The sequence below is a fragment of the Marmota flaviventris genome, chromosome 17 (assembly GCF_047511675.1).
Source record: "Marmota flaviventris isolate mMarFla1 chromosome 17, mMarFla1.hap1, whole genome shotgun sequence".
NCBI classification, from domain to species: Eukaryota; Metazoa; Chordata; class Mammalia; order Rodentia; family Sciuridae; genus Marmota; species Marmota flaviventris.
The window spans coordinates 56,045,755-56,069,941 of record NC_092514.1 but is presented as its reverse complement, the minus strand read 5'-3'; the positions used below and the strand labels follow the sequence as shown (position 1 = coordinate 56,069,941).

At 53.0% G+C, this 24,187-nt stretch overlaps 1 protein-coding gene across 1 annotated transcript; it reads right to left on the bottom strand.

Moving 5' to 3' along the window:
* Positions 1-195: 195 nt before the first annotated feature.
* Erbb2 (erb-b2 receptor tyrosine kinase 2) lies at positions 196-22,838 on the bottom strand. Its single transcript, XM_027923134.2, has 27 exons — positions 22,537-22,838; positions 16,171-16,322; positions 15,100-15,313; positions 14,016-14,150; positions 13,665-13,733; positions 13,371-13,486; positions 13,088-13,229; positions 12,159-12,278; positions 11,748-11,874; positions 9,822-9,895; positions 9,640-9,730; positions 9,239-9,438; positions 8,889-9,021; positions 8,717-8,807; positions 7,892-8,052; positions 5,904-5,951; positions 4,552-4,690; positions 4,350-4,472; positions 4,052-4,150; positions 3,603-3,788; positions 3,321-3,476; positions 3,127-3,202; positions 2,692-2,838; positions 2,189-2,286; positions 1,846-2,034; positions 1,323-1,575; positions 196-1,181 (listed from the first exon to the last, which is right to left on the bottom strand). The coding sequence occupies exons 1-27, from the start codon at positions 22,607-22,609 to the stop codon at positions 826-828; spliced, it is 3,768 nt and encodes a 1,255-aa protein (XP_027778935.1). The 5' UTR covers positions 22,610-22,838; the 3' UTR covers positions 196-825.
* Positions 22,839-24,187: the final 1,349 nt, after the last annotated feature.

The window sequence follows — 24,187 nt, the reverse complement described above, 5'->3', positions numbered from 1 at the left end:
CTTCCCACTCACTCTTGAAAGAGAGTTGCCTATAAGGTGAACAATAGAGTTGAGCATAGATTCACCCCCAGACATAGGCTGGGGCTCAGCTCTTTTCCAAAATCTATTTGCAAATGAAATGGAGAAAATGGAGAAGAGACATCTTTCCCCAAACCCCAGGGACACCCCCCCCTCCCCTTTCCACACAACACCCACTCTCCCTCTGGGTCCTTAATTCATCTTTAAAAAACAAGTAAAAACAAGGGCTGGGGTATAGCTCGGTGGTGGAGTGCTTGCCTAGCATGTGCCAGGACCTGTGTTCGATTCTTGGTACTGAAGGGGGGAAAACAAGTAAAAACATAACAAAAAAGCACTCTGTACAAGGATTGGTCTGGACGCTAGTACGGCTCCCTTCCTCCTGGAGCATAGCACTAGGTCTCAGGGACAGTCTCCCAATGTCTTGTTCTCAGAGACTCCCTTGGGGCCTCTTCCCTCCTAGGCCCAGCTTCTCTCTTGCTCTTGATTCTTCAGTAGGAAAGATCTGGAAGAAGAGGGCCAGGCTGGGTCACAGCCTCTGGTGAGGAGACTGTGGCCTTGATATCCATTAGACCCTAAAGTCTGGTGGGGCAGGGCTCCAAAATCCCCAGTGCTGCCTCCATGTCCAACCAGGCTGGGTCCCTCTCAGCTGCCTGGGGAATTCAAACAGGAAGGAAGGTTCCTTAGGACACATTCCTGGCATGGCAGTTTCCTCTACACATGGTCAGAGGGTTTCATGACGACGTGGCCCAAGTCAGGCCTTCCCACTCCCTGAGAGCACAACAGAGCCTCAGCAGACTCGGCCCTGGCTCACACTGGCACATCCAGGCCCAGGTACTCAGGGTTCTCTGCTGTTGGGGTCCCTTCAAAGGTGCCAGGCGGAGATCCCCGCTCTGATGAGTCCTGGTCCCAGTAATAGAGGTTGTCAAAGGCTGGGCTGAAGGCAGGAGGAGGATGGGGCTGAGGGGCAGCACCTCCCCTGGGTGCCAAGTACTCGGGGTTCTCTACAGTACCCCCAAAGGCAAAAACGTCTTTGACAACCCCATTTTTCCCAGGGGAGAGAGTCTTGGGTCTTTCCAGAGTGGCACCAGCAGGGCAGACAGGAGGCAGAGGACCCTCTAAGGGTGAGGGGGGCTGTGGCCGAACCTCTGGCTGGTTCACATATTCTGAAAGGGCAAGAGAAGAGGACTTGTTAAAGAAAGGAACCAGGTATCCCAGCCACTATCACTGTCCCCCCAGCCAACCCTGCCTGAGGGTCCCCAGCTCCCCCGCCTCCACATCTCTGAGCTTGAGCTTGGATTCCATACCAGGCTGGGGGCTGCAGGTCAAGGGAGCAACGTATCCATCAGTCTCAGGGGGCAGGGGTACTGTGGGGTCCTCACTGTACCGCTGTAGAGGGTTGGGGTCGTGTGTGGGGAGGCTCTGCAACCCCTTGGCTGCCCCTATTCCCAGGTCACCATCAAATACATCAGAGCCAGCCCCTTCTGAGGGGGCCAGAGGAGACCTTGGGGGGTCTTCTTCAGAGGGCTCCAGCCCCAGTGTCAGCTCACCACCACCACTCTGGGGACAAGAGAGAAAGTTACAATGGGGTTCACTCTTGGGCCTGGAAGGGAGACTCTATGGGAGGTGACAGTATCACAGGAGAAAAACAGGTCACTTTTGGGGTATGATAGTCATGAGAGAAAGAAGGGGATGGGATACAGCAAGAATCCTCCTTAGGGACAATAAGGTCTCCATGAGAGGTGAAGGTCGGGAAACATTAGAGAAAAGGACCCTGGTCCATTGGGGTGGGAGAGGTAAACAGTCACCAGTGGGACCAAGGGCACTGACCCTGGTGGATGAGCTTCGGTGCCTGCGGTGAGCTGTGCCCCCAGCACCTGGGGCAGGGTCTGGGCAGAAGAAGCCCTGTTGGGGTACCAGATACTCCTCAGCATCCACCAAGTCCCCCATGTCATCATCCTCCAGCAGCGAGCGGTAGAAGGTGCTGTCCAAGGGGCTGGCTGGACCCAAGTCCTCATTCTAGGGAGGAAGGAGAGAGGGTGCAGCTCCTCACCAACCCAGAGCATGGCCTCCCAGGAAAGCCTGGCGCCCAGGCCTCCTGTGCCTTTCTTCCCCTCTGTGGGAAGGAGGGAGCTCTTCATCAGAGGTAGGGAGAGGCAGGAACACCCAGTACCTGGATGACCACAAAGCGCTGGGGATCCCTGGCCATGCGGGAGAATTCAGCCACCAGCTCCCGGAATCTTGGCCGACATTCGGAGTCAATCATCCAACCTGGGGTGTGAGGGAGCTCAGCATGCAGCCTCCCCCCACCCCACATGGCTCTCATCCAGCCCGCCCTAGCTGCATCTCTTCTCCCACCCCCCTCCACTTTAACTTAGACGACTCCCAAAGAAGCCCAAAGCCCCTCACATGGTAGAGAAGCAGAACCTTGGGGCATTTCTACTGGTTTCCTTCCTTTTTAATTTTGCATATATCTTTGGCTAGCTCTTCCTTTATAGCACTCAGAACTTTCACTGTGAATAGGATACCAGATGGTTTTAAGTCTCCTTCAAGTACACCAGGGCCCCTAGGTCCATTCACATGCTGCTTTTGGTCCCCTCCAAGTCCCTTGTTGGTCCCCTCCACCCAGGACTTCCCACCCTTCCTCCATGCAGCCAGCACAGCCCCACTACACACATTTGACCATGATCATGTAGACATCAATGGTGCAGATGGGAGGCTGGGGCAGCCGCTCCCCTTTCTCCAGCAGGTCAGGGATCTCCCGGGCTGGGATCCCATCATAGGGTTTGGCCCCAAAAGTCATCAGCTCCCACACAGTGACACCTAGGACAGAGACAGGCATCAGGAGGAGGGGATCAGAGGGAGCTTTAGTGTAAGGAGCCCAAAGGCTCTGCCCAGGAGCCTGGTTTCATGGCAAGGAGAGTGGGACAGGATGCCAACAGACAGGATCTACCCAGTCTTTCCACAAACTGGATGGGCACAGACCCTGCAGGGTGGGGCACAGGCAGCTCTTCTCCCTCCCTCCTCAAACTGTGTCTCATCCTTCCACCAGCCTCCCCCCACCCCACCATGGCTCCTCATCCAGCCCTCCCTGCTGTTCCCACAGCACACCGTAGCTCCACACATCACTCTGATGGGTGAACCGCCGACGAAGAATGGACTCCAACGCCATCCACTTGATGGGCACCTGAGAGAGCGGAAGAGGAAGTCCTTCAGCTGGGTGTGGGGGAGGTAGCCCTTCTCGGAGTTTTGGGGGGTGGGGCAGATCCCACTCTGCCCTGCCTTGCTCTGCTCCCTCCTCTGACCTTGCCCCCGTCGGCATGGTACTCTGTCTCATCAATGTCCAACAGCCGAGCCAACCCAAAATCTGTAATCTTCACATGGTTGGGACTCTTGACCAGCACATTCCGGGCAGCTAGGTCCCTATGCACGAGCCGCACATCCTCCAGGTAGCTCATCCCCTGGAAGGGTGGATCTTGGAGTCAGGCCTCACCCTGGCCACACTGCCAGGATGCTTCCCAGCCTAGCTCTGTGGAGAGAAGGGTTTGCTTCCAAGGGGCCCGCCGAGCCCGGCTCCAAGTGCATACCTTGGCAATCTGCACACACCAGTTCAGCAGGTCCTGGGAGCCCAGGCGACCACGGTGTTCTCGGACGTGATCCAGGAGGCAGCCATAGGGCATAAGCTGTGTCACCAGTTGTACCGTGGATGTCAGGCAGATGCCCAGGAGTCGGGACACATAGGGGGAGCCCACACCAGCCATCACATACGCTTCCTGGGAGGAAGGGCACACTGAGAGGGCACAAACCCCCAGCCACCATCTTTCCCTCTCAAAGGGTGAGGGTATAGCTAGGAATCCTCACACCTTGCCCTACCCCACCCCGTCCATCACAAACCACAGCTGGGGTCTACAGACTGGGGTTAGTCAGGCTTTAGAGATCCCACCCACTCCAATCCCAGTGAAGAGGGAACGACCCCCCAGCCCTACAGCCAGGAGGTCCCTCACAGATCCTCGCAGGACAGAGTGGAGGGGCTTACATCCAAGATTTCCTTGTTGGCTTTGGGGGATGTGTTTTCCCTCAACACTTTGATGGCCACAGGGATTTTCACATTCTCCCCATCAGGGATCCAGATGCCCTATGCAGCAAGAGGAGAGTGTAAGTGAGGACTGTGGTCCCTGTGCTCTGAATACCTTCCCCGCCCTCTGGCTTAGCCCACCCCCCACCCAGACAGCACTGCCCAGGTTCTTGGCTGTCACCCCCACTCCATATCAGAACTCCTGACCACACCCCTCCAGGCACTGTCCCATTCTCCAGATCCTGGCTGGGCCCCTGACCTTGTAGACTGTGCCAAAAGCTCCGGATCCAAGAACTTTCACCTTCCTTAGCTCTGTCTCTTTCAAGATTCGCATCTGAGCCTGGTTGGGCATGGCTCCACTGGGTGTCAGCGGCTCCACCAGCTGGGTGAGGGGTGGTGGGTCAGTGCTGGGACTGGGCTGCAGACCCCAGGCTGGCTGGGAGGTCCTCGGCCTGCCTCACCTCGGTTTCCTGCAGCAGCCTCCGCATCGTGTATTTCCGGATCTTCTGTCGCCTTCGCTTGATTAGGATCCCAAAGACCAGTCCCATGACCACGAACAGCAGAATGCCCACCACAGCAGCAATGATGGATGTCACAGGGCTGGGGACAGAAGCCAAGGTCAGGGGTTGGGGGGCCAGTATGGGGCGGGGGTTTGAAGGGACCCCATGGAAAGACATAAAGTTCTCTGGCATTTGGAAAGGGTGACCCACAGGGTGACCCTCTCTTTCCTACTGTACAACCCGTCTTGGCTCCCTATTGCCTCCATAATAAAGTCCAAACCCCTTGTGAACACTTGCAGCCCCAGACATCCCCATCTCCCTATCCCCTGTGCTCTTGTCCTTGGCTCTAACTCAGGGCTCTAAAACTTCGTGGCAGAAAACTCACCAAGGAACTTGTTAATATTCATAATTCTGGAGTCCCACCCCCAGAGATTCTGATTGTTGCATAGGGTGGGGCCAGGAATGTGTACCCAGTGATCCTAGTGTTCTAGCTAATTTTTTCACCTCAGGTTATAATTTTCCACACCCCCCAGCATTTACACATGCTGTTCCTACTGCTAGGATCACCATTTCATCTGTTGAGACTCAGCTCATCCTGGGTAGAGAAAGATGGGTGTTTACCTGACATTCTTGTCTCCCCCCTCCCCTGTCACCCAGCACAGGGCCTGACACATGGCAAACCTCTAATGAATGTTTGCTTCTTGGACAAATGATTGCCTAAAACATACTTCGGTCTGTTTTTCTTCTTTCCAAAGCTCCCCACTGTCCAGACAATCAAGTCCTGTGGCTTGGTGGACAAGGCGCCTGCCCTCCAGATCTGGCCCTACCATGACTGCACTCAGCAGCCCACCACACCAGAACCTTCGATCAACCCTAGATTTCCCTGACACTTCTTCCCCAGGCTTTCCACCCAAATGCAAGGGAAATGCCTGCCCCTCTTTCAAGGTCTGGCTCAAATGCCACCTCCTCCTTGGAGACTCCCACTGCCCCCCAGTTACGAATTTGCTAATTCCTCCTCAATCTACGTTGAATTCCAGGGAGTTGAACTTGGCCCGTGTCCCTCAAAAGATATCAAGCTACTCCAGAGTGGAAGGTATATATAATATACTGGGTATATTAGCACCCTTTCCCTGCAACACACCACCCCTAGCACCCCGACCAGGTCCTCCATCCACTTATTGAAGCAAATTGAAAGAAGGCTCAACAGTGTAAGAATGCGATGGAAAGGAACATGTCAGGTGATCCCTTTCTGCAACAGTGACCCCCCCCCACCCCCAGGGACAACACAGGTACCTCCTGGGGACCAGGCCCACCTGGCTCTCTGCTCAGCTGGGCAGCCCTTGTCATCCAGGTCCACACAGCTGCAAGAAAGAGAGTCCCATCAACAACTCAGGGAACCAGCCTCCTGGGGTGGGTGTGGCTGGTTATTATCCCCTTTTTGACAAAGGCAGAAACTGGACTCAAGATCACCAGTGCTCTTTCTATCACCCCACAAGGTGATTCCTTCTCCAGATTGGGAACCCACATCCTGGCTCCCCTGCACCTCCCTGTGATGCATAGGAGTGGGGAGCAACCAGAGGAGCATTGAGCCTGAAAGCTTAACTATTCCTTCCATGAAAGAATCTCAGGGTAAACTGCACAACTTCTGAGACTAATCTGGCAATGCCTATTAAATAACAAGGAGAATTAATTCAGTGGTAAAAGCATACATGTGCTTAGCATGGACAAAGCCCTGGGTTCAATCCCCAACACCAACCAATCAATCAGCAGTGCCACCTGTCAGTATGCACCCTAAAAATGCCAATAGCAGCGTGCTAGGGGGCATGCACAGGATGTTCCTCCACACATGGAGCTGAATTGCAATAAGCTACTGAAAAAAAAAAAAAAGAATAAGTAAGCTAAAAATAAGGACAGGGTTAAATTATGTCCATGCTAGAGTGTGAGTTGCTTTAAAAAAGTTGCTTTAAAAGTTGCTTCTTATAAGTTCAAATAGATTTATCTAAAAAAGAAGATAAATCTATTTGAACTCATAAGAAAGGATGCATGAAATAAGGAAGAAAGCAAAATTCAGAAAAATATGCAGAGTGTGGTCCATTTACATTAAGAAATGCCCATAAGGGGCTGGGGTTGTGGCTCAGCGGTAGAGCGCTCGCCTTGCACATGCGAGGCCCTGAGTTTGATCCTCAGCACCACATAAAAATAAATAAATAAAATAAAGGTATGAAAAAATTTAGAAAAAAATGTGTAATGCTTTAAAAAAATGCACACAAAATGACCATTTTGAATTTACACAAACAGCGATCCTTTTTTCTTTCTTTCTTTCTTTTTTTTCTTTTGGTGTTGGGGATAGAGCTACACCCCAGCCCCACAAAGAACAATTTTACATGATTCAATCAAAGAATGTTGAAAAAGTCTGGAAGGATATACACACAGAAGTCAATCCAGTGGTTCCCCCCAGGGAGAGGAGCTGGCTGGAGAGTGAAAGTGCATGTTTAGAACACAGGAAAACATTGCAAGATGCTATTTAAAAAAAAAAAAAAAAATGAAAATAATAGTATGGTCTATGATCCCAATTTGAAAAAGAAACGTGTTAGACTATACACAGATAAACAGGCTGGAGGTGTAGCTCAGAGGTAGAATACATACCTAGCATGCATGGAGCCCTGGATTGGAGCCCCAGTATGGGAGAAAAAAAAAAGATGGGGGGAAATATTCCAAATTATTATAATTTCATTTATTTATTTATTTTTGTATGTATGTATGTATGTACAGGAATTTAACCCAGGGGTGCTTAACCACTGAGCCACATCACCAGCCCTTTTTATTTTTTATTTTGAGACAGGGTCTCCCTAAGTTGCTTAGAGCCTTGCAAAGTTGCTAAAGCTGGCTTTGAACTTGCCATCCTCCTGCCTCAGCCTCCTGAGTTTTTGGGATTACAAGCATGCACCACCATGTGCAAGCTCCAAATTAGTAACAGAGGATAGATCTGCTAGCAACCTTCATTAATATCTCATGTGTTAGTTTAAATTAAGTCTGAGGGGCTGGAGATGTGGCTCAAGTGGTAGCGCGCTCGCCTGGCATGCGTGCGGCCCGGGTTCGATCCTCAGCACCACATACAAACAAAGATATTGTGTCCGCCAAATACTAAAAAATAAATATTAAAAAATTCTCTCTCTCTCTCTCTCTCTCAAAAAAAAAAAACATCTTCTTCTTTAAAAAAAATTAAAAAATAAATTGTCTGAGTGAGTGAAGGCCCCTGCAGTGAAAGCCCTCCTTTCCACAGAAAAGTCCCCAGACTCACGAGTGAGTGCAGTTGATTGGGCAGGGCTGGCACATGCCCTCCTCATCCGGGAACTTCCAGATGGGCATGTAGGAGACATCAGCTTTAACACCACTGGGGCAGCGAGCCACACAGGAGGGAGGGTCCTTGTAGTGGGCACAGGCCACACACTGGTCAGCCTTCTGGATGGGGAGAAAAGGTTTGTGGGCAGCAGGATCAGTCCCATAGGTCCCCTTTGTGGCCACTCAGCAGTACTTGTCTCCCTACTCTTCACTCATTCTTGTGGACCCTCCTTCAAAGCTTGATCCCAAGAAGGGGTTTCAGCAGAGAAACTGAAGGTGCCCAGAGAGGGCCATGAGTTATCCAAGGTGTAAAGCAAGTGACGATGATCACTGTTATGTAGAAAGCCTCTTCAGTGCCTAGGTGCTGTGCCAAACCCTATTTAATTTTGCTCTCATCACACCCCCATCAGGTAGGTACCATTACAACAATCACTTTATAAATGAGAAAACCAAGGTTGGAAGCAGGGCCTGGATTCGAATCCAGGGAATCTGATGCCAGAGCACACAGGTCTAATCTCCTTAGCAAGCCACATCCAAGAACACAGGCCTCCTTGGGACCTTGTCACCATCTGAAAGGTCTTAGGCTCACAATCTGAAGGGGCAGCCCCAGCCTGGCAGTCCCCACATTCCAGCTTCCCTGACCTTTGGCCCTCCTGCCATCCAGGTCTGAGTCCTGCGCACTCTCCAGGGAGATTTTACTAGACAACACACCCTGAGGCTTCTCCCCAATCTGCCATGTTCCTGCCGATACCCCTTCCCAGCTCTAAGCCAACCAGCACCTCACCGATCCAAAGCAGGTCTCTGAGCCATTCTGGGGCTGACACTCGGGGTGGCATGGTAGACAGTGCCTGTCACTCACATACTCCCTGGGGAGCCTGAGAGAAGGGATGAGTGATGAGTGGGTCTGAGAGAAACCTGTGCGTCCCTCCAGCTTCCCCCTCCTTCACCCCGCATACCCCTGCAGGACTCGGCATTTCTCCACGCACTCTTGGCCCCGAAGGAACTGGCTGCAGTTGACACACTGGGTGGGCCCTGGCCCCCAGCAGTGCCCATTGGCACACAGTGGGTAGCAGGACAGGCCCTCACCCGCTGCAGTGAGGAGAAAGGAGTCAGAGGGGACTGTGGATGTGACTCTGGGCTGAAGGGGTAGGGACAGGTGCTGGGCAATGCAAGCAGAGTCCTAAGAGTCCAGAAACAGAGGGAAGGGGAGGGCATGATGCCAAGGCAGCGTGGCAGAACCCAGTGAGAAGCTAAGGCAAGAGGTCAAGCCAGCCAGGGGCCCCCAGTGCTGGGCTCCCAGTCTCACCACACTCATCCTCCGGCCGGTTGCCACTGTGGAGCAGGGCCTGGTGGGGGTTCCGGAAGAGCTGGTCCCAGGGCACCGTGTGCACAAAGCAGAGGCGGGTGTTGCGGTGAATGAGGGCCAGCCCGCTGCCCAGCTCCCTCAGTGAACGCAGTCCCAGCCAGCTGATGCCCAGCCCTTGCAGGGTCAATGAGTAGGCGCCACTATGGGAGGAGGGGCACTCAGATGCAGGGGCACCTGACCCCCACCCCTTCCAGGTCAGCAAAGGCTGCCCGTGCCTTCTGCCTGCCTCCAGAACACCCTGCGAACTCCTGTGAAAGGCTATTGCAGTGTCCTTGGGGAACAGGGCGCCTCCCACGCTCAGAGCTTCTCACAGAGAGCCCTCCCCACTCTCCAATGCTCACTCATGCAGAACGCGTCCCCGGATGACTCGCAGGTTCTGGAAGACACTGAGGTCAGGCAGGCTGTCTGGCCACGCTGAGATGTACAGGTAACCTGCAGGCAGAGGGTGAGGCTAGAGGTGTGGGGACAGGGAGAGAGCCCCCCACAACCCCCACGGAGCAGGATGCAGACATCCAGAGCCCACCTGTGATCTCCTCCAGGGTCTCAAACACTTTGAGCTGCTCAGGTTGTAGAGCGGCCGTGTTGGAGGCAGGATCCCTGGAAGGATCAGGAGGAAATCAGCAAGACCAGGAAGTAGGCGGGCATGAACCCAGAGAGGTCCAGCCACCCCACTCTCTACAGCCCACAAACACCTTTGCTTAACCCCTTTGCCCACTGAGCCCAGCTGTTCCCATTCTGGGCATCAGAGCCCGGCCCCTAGTTTGGCAGCACCTATCAAAACAATATTTGTATCTTTTGATCTAAAAATCTTACTTCTAGGAATGTGGCCCAGAGAAATACTGGCCTCTGTTGTCAGAGGTGGATACAAGGCAGAACTGTTTGAATGAGCAAAAACTGAAAATGACCTAAGTGTCCATCAATGAAGAGGGGTGCGGTTAAATAAACCCTCATATCCGCAGACTACAGAATAAAAACCTGGGAGTGTTTAGCATCTGCAGGCACTGTTCTGAATGTAACCAATTCTAACTCAGACTTTATAACCACCTTAGGATGTCGGGACTATTATTGACCCCATTGTGCAGATGAGGAAACTAAGGCACAGCAACAAGACTAATAAGTGCAAGATTAAGCGGTGGTAGAGCCTGGTTTCAAACCAGTCAGCGTCCCAAGTCCGGGCTCTCAGCTGCCTGTCTTTGCTGCCACCTGCTCCGTAGTTGTTAAAAGAAGCAGGCAGTGCGACGCAAACTGAGCAGTTCTCCAAAGCAAAGGCACACTGTTGCTCACAACATGCTCCCATTTAAATAATCCACCCTCCCAGCTCAGCCACGAAAACTGTTTCTCTGTATGTCTGTCTACAAAGATACAAGTGCTCAGATGAACACAACTGATAGTGGTTCTCTCTGGGATGGGGAATAGAAGTAAAGGAAACTTTGGAAGGGTATTTTCTTCTTTTTGAATATTATTTTTAATTAAAGTATAATTTACATACAATAACATGCAGATTTTTAGTGTACCGTGTGATGACTGTTGACAATTGCATTCACCCATGTATCTATCACAGTTGATATTCAGTACATTTCCACCTCCTCAGAAATAGCCCTAGTGAGCGGGCTGGGGCTCTGGCTCAGTGGTAGCACACTTGCCTAGCATGTGTGAGGCACTGGGTTCGATTCTCAGCACCACATATAAATAAATAAAATTTTAAAAAGAAATAGTCCCAGTGTCCCTCTCCAGGCCTCTGCCCTGGGGCAACCACTGATCTTCTCAACAGAGTGGTTCCCCCGACCCCCACCCCAGATACTGGGGATTGAACCCAGGGGTGCTTTACCACTGAGCCACATCACTAGCCCTCTTTTGAGACAGGGTCTTGCTAAGTTGCCAAAGCTGGCCTTGAACTTGAGCTCCTCGTGCCTCAGCCTCTCAAGCTGCTGGAATTACAGGCATGTGTCATCCCAGCTCACCAGAGTGGTTTTATCTGTCCATAAAGAGAATCATACAGTGTGGAGCCTATGTGATTCTGGCCTCTTCTGCTTAACATGTTTTTTGAGATCCACTCACGCTGTGGGTACAGGGGGTTCATTTCTTTTTGCTTTGTGCAGGACTGCACTGTATGGCTGTATCACCGTTGGTTTATTCATCCATCTACTGACATTCAACTTTGGATCATTTCCAATTTGAGGCTATTATGAATAAAGCTGCTATCAACTTGGGGAATTATACTTACCTGGATGGCTTGATCTCCATACAAGCCCATGTTCAAGGATAACATGTCACTGGCAAAAATACCCCTCCACCTCCCAGCTCCTACTGGTCCCCCAGCTGCCTCCTTTGCCTTCCTGGCTCCCCACCTCTGTCTCCCTCCATTCCCCAGAGAGGCTGCTGCTACAGCTAGGTGCTCGGGATGAGGTATCTGCCCTGACACTGCCTAGGCCATTGTGCCCACCCTTACCCATCAAAGCTCTCTGGCAAAAATGCCAGGCTCCCAAAGATCTTCTTGCAGCCAGCAAACTCCTGGATATTGGCACTGGTCACTGCCCTCGCCGCCCGCAGATGCTCCATGCCCAGACCATAGCACACTGCAGGAGTAGGGGGCAGGAGGGGAAGGGGTGGGTCATCTCCATGTGGAGCACCAGGGTCCTGACTGCAGTCCACACCTGGGCCCCCAGATCCTTTCCCCACATAGGCAGGAGGCACCGGGAAACTTGGGGGACTGATATAGGCAGGGCCAGGAGCAGAGTCACTGGGAAAAAAGGACCAGGTCCCAGAAGGGCCTAAGGAATAGTAGAACAGAGTGGGCTGGACCAGGCTGGGATGCACAGGGACAGGAATTACAGCTGGTCTGGGAGCAGGGGTTGGGTACCTCGAGCACAGGGCTTGCTGCATTTCTCACACCGCTGGGTCCCGTCCTCCCCTGTCACTTCTTGGTTATTCAGAGGGCAGACCAGGGTGCAGGATCCCACATCCGTAGAGAGGTAGTTGTCTGCAGAGATCAGAAACATGTATCTATGTACCCTATTCCTTTGTACCTCATCATGAGCAGTGTCTTCTGTGCCCAGGTACAAGAAGAGTACTATCAACAAATACTTAAATGTCTGAGCACTTGACATTCATTTACTCTTATAACAACTGTATGTGATCAGCAGTTATATTTTCATTTTTTGCCAAAAAGGAAACCAAAGCACAGAATTATGTAAATTATTCAAGGTCATTGTGCTAGTAAGCAGAAGAGCCAGGATTGGAGCCCAAATGGTCTGGCTCCACACCTTGTCCTCTCACCCACCAAAAGGAGGTGCAGCCTGGACCTAAAGGCCCACTACAGTCTCCCACAAGATGAGGAAAGAGATTCCCCAGGTTCAAGCCCAATCCCTAAATGTCCATCAGTGAATAGAGGTGCTATTAAATAAAACCCTGATCTTTGCAGACCATAAAATAAAACCTGACCTTTAGGAATGCTTAAACTAGCTTTTAGGCAGTGTTACTAAATGCTTGACAAATATTAACTCACTCAACCCTTATGAGGTTGGGACTATTATTGCCCCATTTTACAGATGAGGAAACTAAGGCCCAGTGAGGCCACATGCCTTGTAAGCGGGAGGGCCAGATTTCAAACCTGGCTCCCAAGTCTGGCTCTCAGCTGCCTGTCTTTGCTGCCACCTCCTCCATAGCTGTTAAAAGAACCAGATGACCAGCCCTCCAAAGCAAGGGCACACGGTACTCAAAATCCATTCCCATTTACATACACCATCCTCCAGCCAAATGATTGAACCATGCTTTTCTCCCAGCACTCACAGGGACAGGTGGTCACACAGCTGGCGCCAAAGGTATAACGGCCCTCAGGGTTGGGCATGGACTCAAAGGTGTCTGTGTTGTAAGTGACCAGGGCTGGGCAGTGCAGTTCACAGATGCCACTATGGTTGAAGTGGAGGCAAGCCTGATGGGGACAAGCAGCGGGCTGTCACTGAGCTGTTTCCCCCAGTGTGCCAGGGGCAACCGGGCATAGCAGGCAAAGTGCCCACCCCCTCTTGCATCTTAGTGAGGAAGCACGATGGGCACCAAGCAGAAAGGCACATACCAGGCAGTCTGAATGCTTGGGGCCCGTGCAGCCGGCAGCACACTGCTCATGGCAGCAGTCGGTGGGCAGCGTGCCCTTGCAGCGGGCACAGCCACTGGCACAAATGGTGCGTGTCACTGTTGGACAAAGGACAGGATGAGGGCATGCAGTGGCCCAGACACCAATCCTCACCAGCATCACCTTCTGGGGGAAACTTCCTGTTCCAGGGAAGTCACCAGGGACCTGTTGTCCCACCTCTCCCATGTCACCTGTTTTCCCACCACGCCCCAGATGCTAGGCCTCCCCAAGACTCACGGCTCTGACAGTCCTGGGAACCTTCTCCCCAGCAGTGGTTGGCTTTACAGGCCGGAGAACAGGGTTGGCCTAGGAGAGAACCAGAGAGAGGCAGCGGGAGATGGAGTGCAGCGAGAGGGTGGAGAGACACAGCCACAGAGACAAGAGGCGGGATGTGCCACGTGGGAAACCCAGAGGGAGAGGGAGAGACAGAGACAAAGAGACACAGGAATAGCAGGAGGGCCCGAGAAGGGGGAAATGGGGAGGTCAAGGCAGGGGTGTGGCTGTAGGTCAGGAGTTTGGGGTTGGGTGGGCTGTCAGAGAAGAGGCCACAGGTAGGGAAGGACACAGGCAAGGAGGGACGTGACTTACAGGCCCGTGAGCGGTTGGTGTCTATCACCGTAAGTGCCAGCTGGTTGTTCTTGTGGAAGATGTCCTTCCACAAAATCGTGTCCTGGTAGCAGAGCTGGGGGTTCCGCTGGATCAAGACTCCTCCCTTCAGGATCTCTGTGGGGTAGGCAATAATCAGTGGATTGTATTCTCATGGGTCACCTCTGTTCTCCCTTGGGGCCTCCTGCCTTCTGAAGGGCGCAGGCCTCTTAAACAACCCCCTGGCTCCCCGGAAAGCAGAAAGACATCTTTAGCATCTTTCAGGCCTGCCGACACCCCCGACCCCAACACGAACAACCTGAGACGAGGCGGGAGTGAGCAGATGGGTGGGGTCCAGATGTTCCCATGGGTATGAGCGCTCTCCTTTCCTTTCCCCTCACCCTTGCACACCTCTTGGCAGTAAAAAAGGGGTCTGAGGGTGCAGCTCAATGGTAGAACAACAACTCAGCACATGCAAGATCCTGGGTTTGATCTCTAGCATCACAAAAAAATAAGAGGCTGGAACCCAGATTAACCAATAACTTGCTGTATAACCCTGAGCAAGTCATTTATTCTCTGTAAGCCTCAGTTTACTCATCTGTAAAATGAGACTAACAATGATGGATTAGTAGCAGTATTCACAAGATTACTGTATCCCGCATGAAAAACCTGGCATTCAGAGGTTGGGACACTGTCACCTCCAGGGCCATCACCTAGAATTCCATAAATTGTTGACTGCATACTTGTACTGAGTCAAGTGGGGGCAAAAACCCAGGCTGCATTCTAACGATTAAATTGCACATGCTGGTACAAGCTGCTGTGACTTACTAGAAAGAAAGGAAATCTGTCTGTCTGTTGTTTTGTGCGTGTGGTGCCGGGAACGGAACTGGAACCTCCCAGTTCTAGACAAGCGCTCTGCCATGAAGCCACACGGCAACCCTCTTTCCAGTCGTCACAGGGCTCCTTCCCAGCCTCTGCCTGCCTCTACCCGGAGGGGACACTACTTGTAATTCACACAGACCCTCTCTGTGACTAGCAGTGGCCCTGCTCCCCAAACCCAAGAGACTTCAATGATGGCGAGGGCTACCTGTAAGGCTTCGAAGCTGCAGCTCCCGCAGCCCTCCAGGAAAAGCCCCCGGAGCAGGGGTGGCACTGTCCAGAGGGTCTCCATTGTCTAACACCGCCAAGGCATAGCTGTCCTCGAAGAGTTGGGTGCCTCGTACAATCCGCAGCCTCTGCAGAGGGACTCGCCTCACTTGGTTGTGAGCAATGAGCATGTAGCCCTGCACCTCCTGGATGTCCTGGGAGGGAACAGTGCAGGGTGGGGGATGAGGTGGCCCGGCCCTGGACCATTGCTATCCCCCTGGGACCCCTGGGACTGCTCCGGGATCTTTGGCAAGGTCCCCAGCCATTGAGCAGGTCTGCTCCCTCAGGCAGGAAATGGAGATGGAGGCCATTCCTCACCTGGCCAGATTCTTGGATGATCTAAACAGATAATGCTGGGGGTGGGGGCGCTTTGTGAGCGGTGAGCAAGGTCTGCACACTTGCTCTGCATCTCAGTATCTTCTTCTATAAAAGGGAAGGCCTAGATAAGTGATGTCTGCCATCTAGTGCACCTGCAGCCCCGCTCCAGCGGGCTGGTCTCCTCTTTCCTGCTCATAACCTTTCCACAGACATTTCTCTGTGACCTTCACAATGGGTCCCCTGGGATGCCTATTGGTCCCAATATACAGATAGGGAAATTGAGACCTAGTGAAGCTAAGGAGTCTAGACCACATGCACATCCCTGGTCAGTGACAGAACGGGACCTGGAACGCATATTTCTACCAACCCTTTCCACCACTCTAGGCAGGAGAGGGACAACAACCGTTGGAAGGACAGCTGGAGGGGGAAGTGATCATGTGGCAAGATGTCACAAAATTTAGCAGAAACAGAATTGCATCCCACTCAGAGATGTCCATGGCCATTCCCATTACAGAGGGAGTCAACCAGTTTTGCAGTAGAAGGAATAGGGGTTAGACATCAGAAAGGACATGCTGATTGAGAAACTACAATAAGAGAGGAAATATAGGGAAAGGGTCCCCTCTTATACCACCCCCAATAAGCAGAAGGCTCAGCCCCACCCGGTGGGCCTGGCTGCTCTGCCCATAGGCCTCACCTGCAGGAAGGAGAGGCTGGCATTAGCGGGCAGGTAGGTCAGTTCCAAGTTACCCTGCACCACCTGACAACCCTGGTAGAGGTGGCGGAGCATGTCGAGGTGGGTCTCAGGACTGGCCGGGAGCCGCAGCTTCATGTCTGTGCCCGTGCACACTGGTGGGAGAGAGGAGGTGGGTCAGGACTCTGCCCAGTGACTTCTGACCTGGCCACCTCCTCCACACCCACTCCGTGGAGTCAGGCCAGCTCTGACAGGAAGAAAGCATGGTTGACGGGCCCCCTCCTCCCACCTCCTTGCACCTACAGGATCCGCAGCAGAAGAAAGCTTTCGTGTTGGGGAAGAATAGGGAAATTTGGGACGATGGTCCTTCTGGCTGGGCCACCCTGAGCATCCAGAGGGGCCCCAGTGTGTCAGCCCTGTAGGGCTTGCTGCCAATACAGGGTGTCAGCTGGCAAAGAAAGCTTCCCTTTGTCCCAAAGGCACAACTCAGGGCCATGGGGTAAAAATCCCCCAAGAAGTGTTGATGAATCATGGACCCTCTGGATACCCCCTGCCCTTCTCCAAGCCATTCCAACACACCCACATGCCCACCTCCTGGCAAGGGGTACTGGCCCCCACAATGCCACCAGCAAGTGGGGAAGGAGAGTAAACTGGAGTCATAGCTGGAGCATTGGGCACCCAGGGGCCTGGTCATCACTGCAGGACCTCTGGAATTCCCCCATGCAGAGGAAGAAAGTCTCAGAGCCCAGCTAAGGGATCCAGCTGCAGATCATGGGCCAGAGTGAAGCATGTTCCACAGCTTCCTACGCCAGCACCCTCACCCTTGGCACCTCCTCAGGGCAAAGCTCCAGAACCAGTTGGCACAACCTATGCCACGAAACTTCTGCCACAAGGGCACTACGTCAGCCCTGTGTACCTGCCCAGCACCAACCGTCCGCCAAGGGGCATCGGGATGAACTGCCACACCTCACCCACCTGCATCTCAGCCTCGTGTCCTTGAGATCAGAAGCATCTACCAAGCCCAGGTGTGCTAGAAGTGTAAATCACCCTGTGAGGGGGCTCTGGGCAGCAGTTAGGACCAGGCCTGCCAGCAGGGGGGAGATTAAAGTGCCCAGTTCAACTTGTTTTTCTGCTCTGGTGAGAAGATGAATCACCTGGTGCGTCTTGCCCAGGAGGCTGGGGAGCAGGAGGGGGAGGGCACCCTTGGACACACAGGCCCACAGGTGCCTGATGCCCAGAATTCCTGGCAATTGCTGCTCTACCTCCCAGGGACTCGTGCAGATTCAAAGGACAGCACAATAACCAGCTACAGGTGCTGACGCCAGGGGACCTGCTCTCCCAGCGACTTGGAGCCTAAGGTCAAATGCTAGGTGGTGAAAAGATATCCACCTGCCTCCAGAGAGCTGGGTGAGGTTGGAGGGCAAGTCCCCGAGTTTCCCACCTGTGCCAACGGCCACAGACTGGTGGCCTCTCAGTAACACCCAGAGTGGTCCCTACTGGCATGGCTCCGGGGCAGATAGAAAAGGAAACAAAGAGGAAGGAGGGGGAGGGCCCCAAAATAGAGCTCCAGGGTCCACCTCCCAGATGAGGAGAGAGACTGTCAGGCCTCCCCACTCCATGCCACACCCACTTATTCCCACTCCCCTTCCTCAGGCCCTCCCCCCACTAGGCTCCCAAGAGAAACAGGAGCTGGGGGTGGCAGGCCAGGCCCAAAATAACGCACTGCTGCCAGGACCTCCCCCGGTCTCGCAGCTTCAGCTGCTTTATAGGCGCAGCTGTCTCTAGGCCCAGACCCCAGGCCCTGGCCAAGCTGGGGACAGGGACCCACCCGCTGCAACAGTTCACCCCTGTGGTTCTCTGCAGCCTCCAAGGGATACCAGCTGTGGCAGCCAAGCAACAGGAAAACAACAGTGACAACCATCACAGGCAACTGAGCTGAGCTCCTACTGTGTGCTCAGCAGAAACTCGGTGGAGCCTCCTCATCCTCCAGAGACTGGGGCTAGCATCCCTATTTTGCCAAGAAGAACAGGTGGACAGGGATTACATCCTCCCAAGGTCAGGTCATAAAGCTTGTGAGTGACAGAGGTACGATTCGAACTCAGGTCTGTCTGCCTTAGACCCTGCCATTAAGCCTAACTGCACACACAAATAATGCACCACACCCCACACAAACGTAAACACACACCAACTCTCCCGATGCTACCAATCAACACACCCGAGCACCAAGCAGGGCAGGGTGGCTGGGCTGGGCAGCAGGTCAGAAAGAATGGGAGCCCCGCCCCACCAGGCAGTTTGTTTACCTGATTTGTGGCTGATTTGAGTAAGACTTAAAAAGCGTTTGCAGACAGGTGGTAAAATTGGTACCCTTGAGAGCTACGCACAGGGAGTTGGAGGTTAACCCGCCCACCAAGCCCCCTCCTGAGCCATGAGGAGAGGTCAAAAAGGCCTCCTGGACACCTTCCACCTGACTCTCCACCTCCCAACCAGTATCCCCAGCCCCAGTCCTCACCAAGGTCCCCATAGCCATTCTGCCTTCATTGATTTTCTTGGGGGCCAGATGGTCCTAAATCCACACAGGGTGCTCTTTGTCCCTAGGGAACCTGCCTCTCAGGAGCCCCATCCTCCAACTTTCTGGGGCAAAGACTGAGGCAGGACCAGTCCAAAACCAGGGCAGGACCCATAAGTGAGTATTGCCAAATGAATGAATGAATATGTCCAGAGTGAGCAAAGCAAAAGGGATCACTGAGGTCACAGTATTCATCCCCTCTGGTGCTGAGGTGGTTACAGTCCATGTCCCTCCTGCTGGACTTTGGTGGTCAGAGCTTGGCCCCAGCCCTAGGAGTTCTCCAGTGAATTCTCCCCATGGCCGTCAGCCCCAGCTGCTTCTCTTGCTTACAGCACAAAAGTCAAAGCGTCCTTCCATCTCCATCAACACTACCAGGAAACTATGGGCGTTGCCAAAGCTCCTCTCTCCCCAGCCCTCAAGGCCAGAGCCCACTCAAGTGTCTCCAGGACTCACCTCCGCTACGCACCTGGAGTATAGAGCATGGTATCAGGCTAAGGCCTGGGGTCAGGGTCTTTGGAGCAAAAACCCTAGCTGGACCATTCATTGTGTGACCTTGAGCACATCTCTAGACCTCCAGGGCAGAAGCCAAATCAGTCATCTCTACGCCCAGCAGTGCCTCGATTTAGTCGCCACTCAGTGAATATTTACGGACCTAAACTTGGCCCTAACAACTCTTACTCCCTCAGAGAAGGTCCATGAGATTAAAAGAGAGGATAAATCCAGAAGCAGTCTGTAAACATGACAAGGCTTTGTAAACAGAACTGGGGCAACACAAACATTAGCTATAATAATTCTCCCACTCCTCGTGAGAGCACACATGCCCTGCCCCTACTTGGGCTCTCTTCCCAGGGCTGGGGATGATGGGTGACCTAGCAAAAGATGGAAGTGTCACTCCAGATGGGTTTCCCACAGGTAGAGGCAGGGAGGGGTTTTCTTTCTAGCTCACTCCATCACCTAGGGGCAGGCACACCTACCAGGGACCTTGTAACAGCTCCCCAGCCCAGCCTCACACTGGCCCCTCATACTTCCACTCCAGCTGCCTCCCTTGCCCACAGGCATGTCTGTGCCCCCTGGCCTCTGCCCTCTACGGACCTCCATCCCTGGCCAGAATGGGAGGGCTCAAGAGGAAAGCAGGCATGGGCCACACAGGAAGGGAGAACTCCTCAGTCAGGAGGGACCCTCAGGCCCTCTCAGTCCACCGTCTACAGCCGGGATAAGTGGGTGGGAAGGCCACGCTTCTGAGTAACATGGTAGCACTCTTGTCCCATGCGCTGCCTGGCTGCCCCAAGACTTTGCTCAAACCATTGCTGTTGAGTGAAATAAGACTTTAACCAACTCTCAATGCCTCCTCACGAAGAGTCCAAAAATGCCCTAGAAATTATTGGATAGCTGGGGAGCCTTGGATAAGTCTCTTCATTTCTCTAAACTCCACTTTTCTCATCTGTCACCTACTTCACCATATGTTGTAGAGATCAAATGAAAACACCTCTGGATTACATCTGGCTTATAGGAAGCACACTGTACCTTTTTTAAAAGGCAAAAAGAGGCAAGAGAGGGTCATACAATACAGCAGGATATGGGTAATCCCAAATCAAAAGAAGAAGTGCTTTCTACTTGACTTAGGAATGTGATATATTTATCTTTTCATATTTTATCTTCTCTTTTCAGCTGTTCTTCCCTGAATATTAAAAAATGAGTACTTTCCCTACATATAGTAAATAGAACTGTTAGAAGAACCATACTGGAATTAAGATATAAATGAGCTCTACAAGAGTAAAAAGATGTTTTGGCTGCAATTTCCAAAACTTTGACCTCAAAGAAAGATCTCAGCAAAATCCCAAACTTCTGGGCCTTTTCTGTCACTCTGGCCCTAACTTCCAGCCCTGGGATATATCTGGGTGCTCCACCTGCACATCACACTCTGTCTCTGTGCATTTTGAGGGGTGAAGACAGGAGGAGGCCCCAGCGAAGAGAACCCAGCCCTCAGATCCCACCTCTGCAGCACCAGGCCACTCCCTGCCAACTCCACTCCCAGGCTAAGGTGAGGAGGGCACAGCCAGGCTGGCCTCACCCTTCTCATCAGAAGGTCAGAGGTGAAGATGCTGCCTGGGAAACAGGGAGGGGAAGGATGGGCTCCCTGGAGAGGAGCCTTCTTCCTAGGCAAGGAGGTGAAGGGCCACCTCCCCGTTGTTTACAGCAGATCTGGCCCAGCACCTTGAGGGAGTTCCTGGAGAGGGCAGAGTTCAGCTTGTGTCCCCAAGTCAGCAGGGAGACTGCTGTTTGGCAACACAAAGCCACACACACACAAACAATCACACCACACAACTCAGGGTAGACACGCAGAGCAGCCTCAAACACACAATGACATGGCCACTGGGGCAACACGAAGCTTGATGACACCCACCCCCTCCCCAGATTCTCTGATCTATGGAGACTACCCATTGCTCCCAGAACACCCTCTTTTTTTTCCTTTTCCCATGACCCAGTGATTCAGTGAGCAGTGTCCCCCAGTGTTCCAGGTGGATTAATATTGTGATCTAGAATGTCTGGTTACCCTGCTTGGAGTCCAGTCTGGGCCCCACCACTTACTGGTTGCTACTTAACCTCTTTCAGTCCAGGTTTTCACCTGAAAAATGGGATACTAACAGGATTTCTACTCTGTTTGTTCCCAGGACTAAAGAAGGGAATGCATGCAAAACACTATGCGTGATGCCTGGCAGAGTAGACCCAGCCCAGAGTATGTCAGCTTTTATCATTACTGGTACAGATGGATGGATGGGTCAGGAGACACACTGCAGGGATCACCCCTCCACATGCAGTATGAAGGAAGAGGCAGCAGCACAACCCAGCCCTCTATTCACTCCCATCTGGCCTTATTTCTCTTAACTTCCCTTCCCTCAACCACCCAGGAATCCCTTCCTTAAACCTCTCCCACTCTAACAAAGCTAGAAACCAGGAAACCCCCACCACCACCCTCCTTTGCCCATACTCTCCAAAAGTCCCAAAGCACGCAGTCCCAAAGCTGGCCCTAAGAAAATCTGTTCAAAAGTCAGTGATAAGGCGTTTGCCTAACATGCTGGAGGTCCTGGGTGCCATCCCCAGCACCAAAAAAAAAAAAAAAAAAGTTGTTCAAAACAAATGCCTGCCCCTCCCCCCAACCCAGACCCCAACATGAGGCAACTCTGCAGCCTACCGGCCACCCCTCCTCCCCGCTTGGCAGGACAGGTTCCTTTCTCCACTGCCCCCCTCCTCCCGACCCTGCCTGAAGCTTGAGTAACTAAACCCAATCGGCTGAAGGGGGGCGGGGAGGGGGAGGGGCAGGGCAGAGGGGACCCCCGAGGAATCTAGCCCAGTCCAGTCCCGAGGCGAGGCTGCCAACTGGAAAAGCTTTGAGAAAGCGTCCGGGGGCTCCGAAGGGAGAACACACGCACGCATGCACACACACACACACACACACACACACACTCCCTCCCTCCCTCCCTCTCTCTCACGCACACACACTCCCCACGCAAAAACCCTCTGGAGGAAAACTTTCTGAACAATCTCAGATAACTTTCCTGACAAGCTCCCGGCGCCCTCTCCGAGTCGCGAAAGCTCGGGTCCCTACAATGGGCTGACGGCGCCGCTTCAGCGTGACCGACCCCCGCCCCACCTTCTCCGCCCCCTCTCGGCCGTGGGCCCCTAGGCTCCGAGTGCCCGCACGGTCGCACAGTCGCCGGGCGGCTCTGCCCGCCTCGGCCGTCGGCGGGGACTCTGGCTGCAGGGCCGGTGGCCGGTCCGTCCCCTCCCCACACCAGACCCACCTTGGGTGCCCGCGGCTCCGGGGGGCAGGAGGGCGAGGAGGAGCCCCCAGCGGCACCAGGCCGCCAGCTCCATGGTGCTCACTGCGGCTCCGGCCCCATGGCTCGGGCTGCACCGGGCTGCGGGTGCGGGGTGCGGCGGGGGCAAGGGCCGGGCGCGCGGCCCGGAAAGACGGCCTGGGCTGGGGCGCGAGGCTGCTCGCGGGGCTCTCCGGCTCTAGGGTCCCGGTAGAGGGGAATCTCAGCTCCACAACTTCATGCTGTACTTCCTCAAGCTGCCCTCCTCCTCCACCTCCTTCGCCGCCCGTGATTGGGAGCAGCGCGCTCCCGGCTCGCCCCCCCACCCCTCCAACTGCATTCCAACAAGTCTGGGAGTGGCAACTCCCAGCTTCACTTTCTCCCTCTCGGCGCAGGCCTGGGTGCGTCCCTCCCAGCGCCCGGTCGCCTGGGTTGCCTGCAGTTCTCACCCATTTCCGTGGAGAAGCCCTAAAAGCAGACGAGGGTGATCATCGTCCTCCCGTGGAGTCTGAGTCAAATTCTCCAGGCTGCCATCCTTGACCCTTTGAAACCTCAGGTTTTTTATCTTAAACATTCCTGGGGAGTTTGCATCCTACTCCATCACATGCCTATTTGTTTTAATATCAAATAATAGTTTCTCCACTACATTCTCAAGTAAAATTGACACTCAAGGAGGGCATGTGTTGTGTCTGTCTTCCAGGACTCCCTGAGATAGCTTCTCAAATCTTTTGGGTATCTCCAGTCAAAAAAGCATGATATTGAAGGGGTCTACAAATCTGGGAGGAGAGGCTTCTATCTCAATCCTTCCAAGAACATCTTTCCGGTTTCTTTATGGGGGCACTAAGCACCCAATTCGTTCAAAGTTTCTTCTCAGCTCCTTACCTTTTATCAGCTTGTTAATTCCACTTTGAGTCCCTGACCCTTTTCCTAAGACCTGGTGGTAGGCAGGGGATGGAGAGAAGGCCTATTTTTATTGAAAATTCCAACAACATATTGCACGGGACATTCTTATACTAACAAATTAGTCATTGTTTATCTGAAATTCAAATTTCACTGGACATCCTTACTTTTATTTGCTAAATCTGGCAATGCTAGTTGGAATGCTGTAGTCAAAAACACACCTGTACTGGTCAAGAAGGGATTATAGAGCCAGGCACAGTGTGGGGCATGCCTGTAATCCCAGCAGCTCAGGAGACTGAGGCAGAAGTTTAAAGTCAGCCTCAGTAAAAGCGAGTTACTTAGGGCCTTGCTAAGTTGCTGAGGCTGGCTTTGAACTTGAGATTCTCCTGCCTCAGCCTCCTGAGCTGCTAGGATTATAGCTGGGCATCATCACACCCAGCCTTACTGAGCACAGTTCTCTGCAGGCTTCCACAGTAGGGGAGTTGTTCCACAGAACAGGGGTTCTGGTATCCAGATGACCTGGGTTCAAGTCTTGACTACATTACTTGGCAGCTGTGTGACGTGGGCAAATTACTGAGCTTCTCTGGTTCTCAGTTTGATTATCTATAACATAGGATCTGGCATATTGTGCTAGGGGTTAAAGGTGATAATGCTGCTGAAGCACTCAGCACAGAAGTTGGCACACAATAATTGCTCAATATATGATCCCATATTTAATTATATACTATGGCAGATC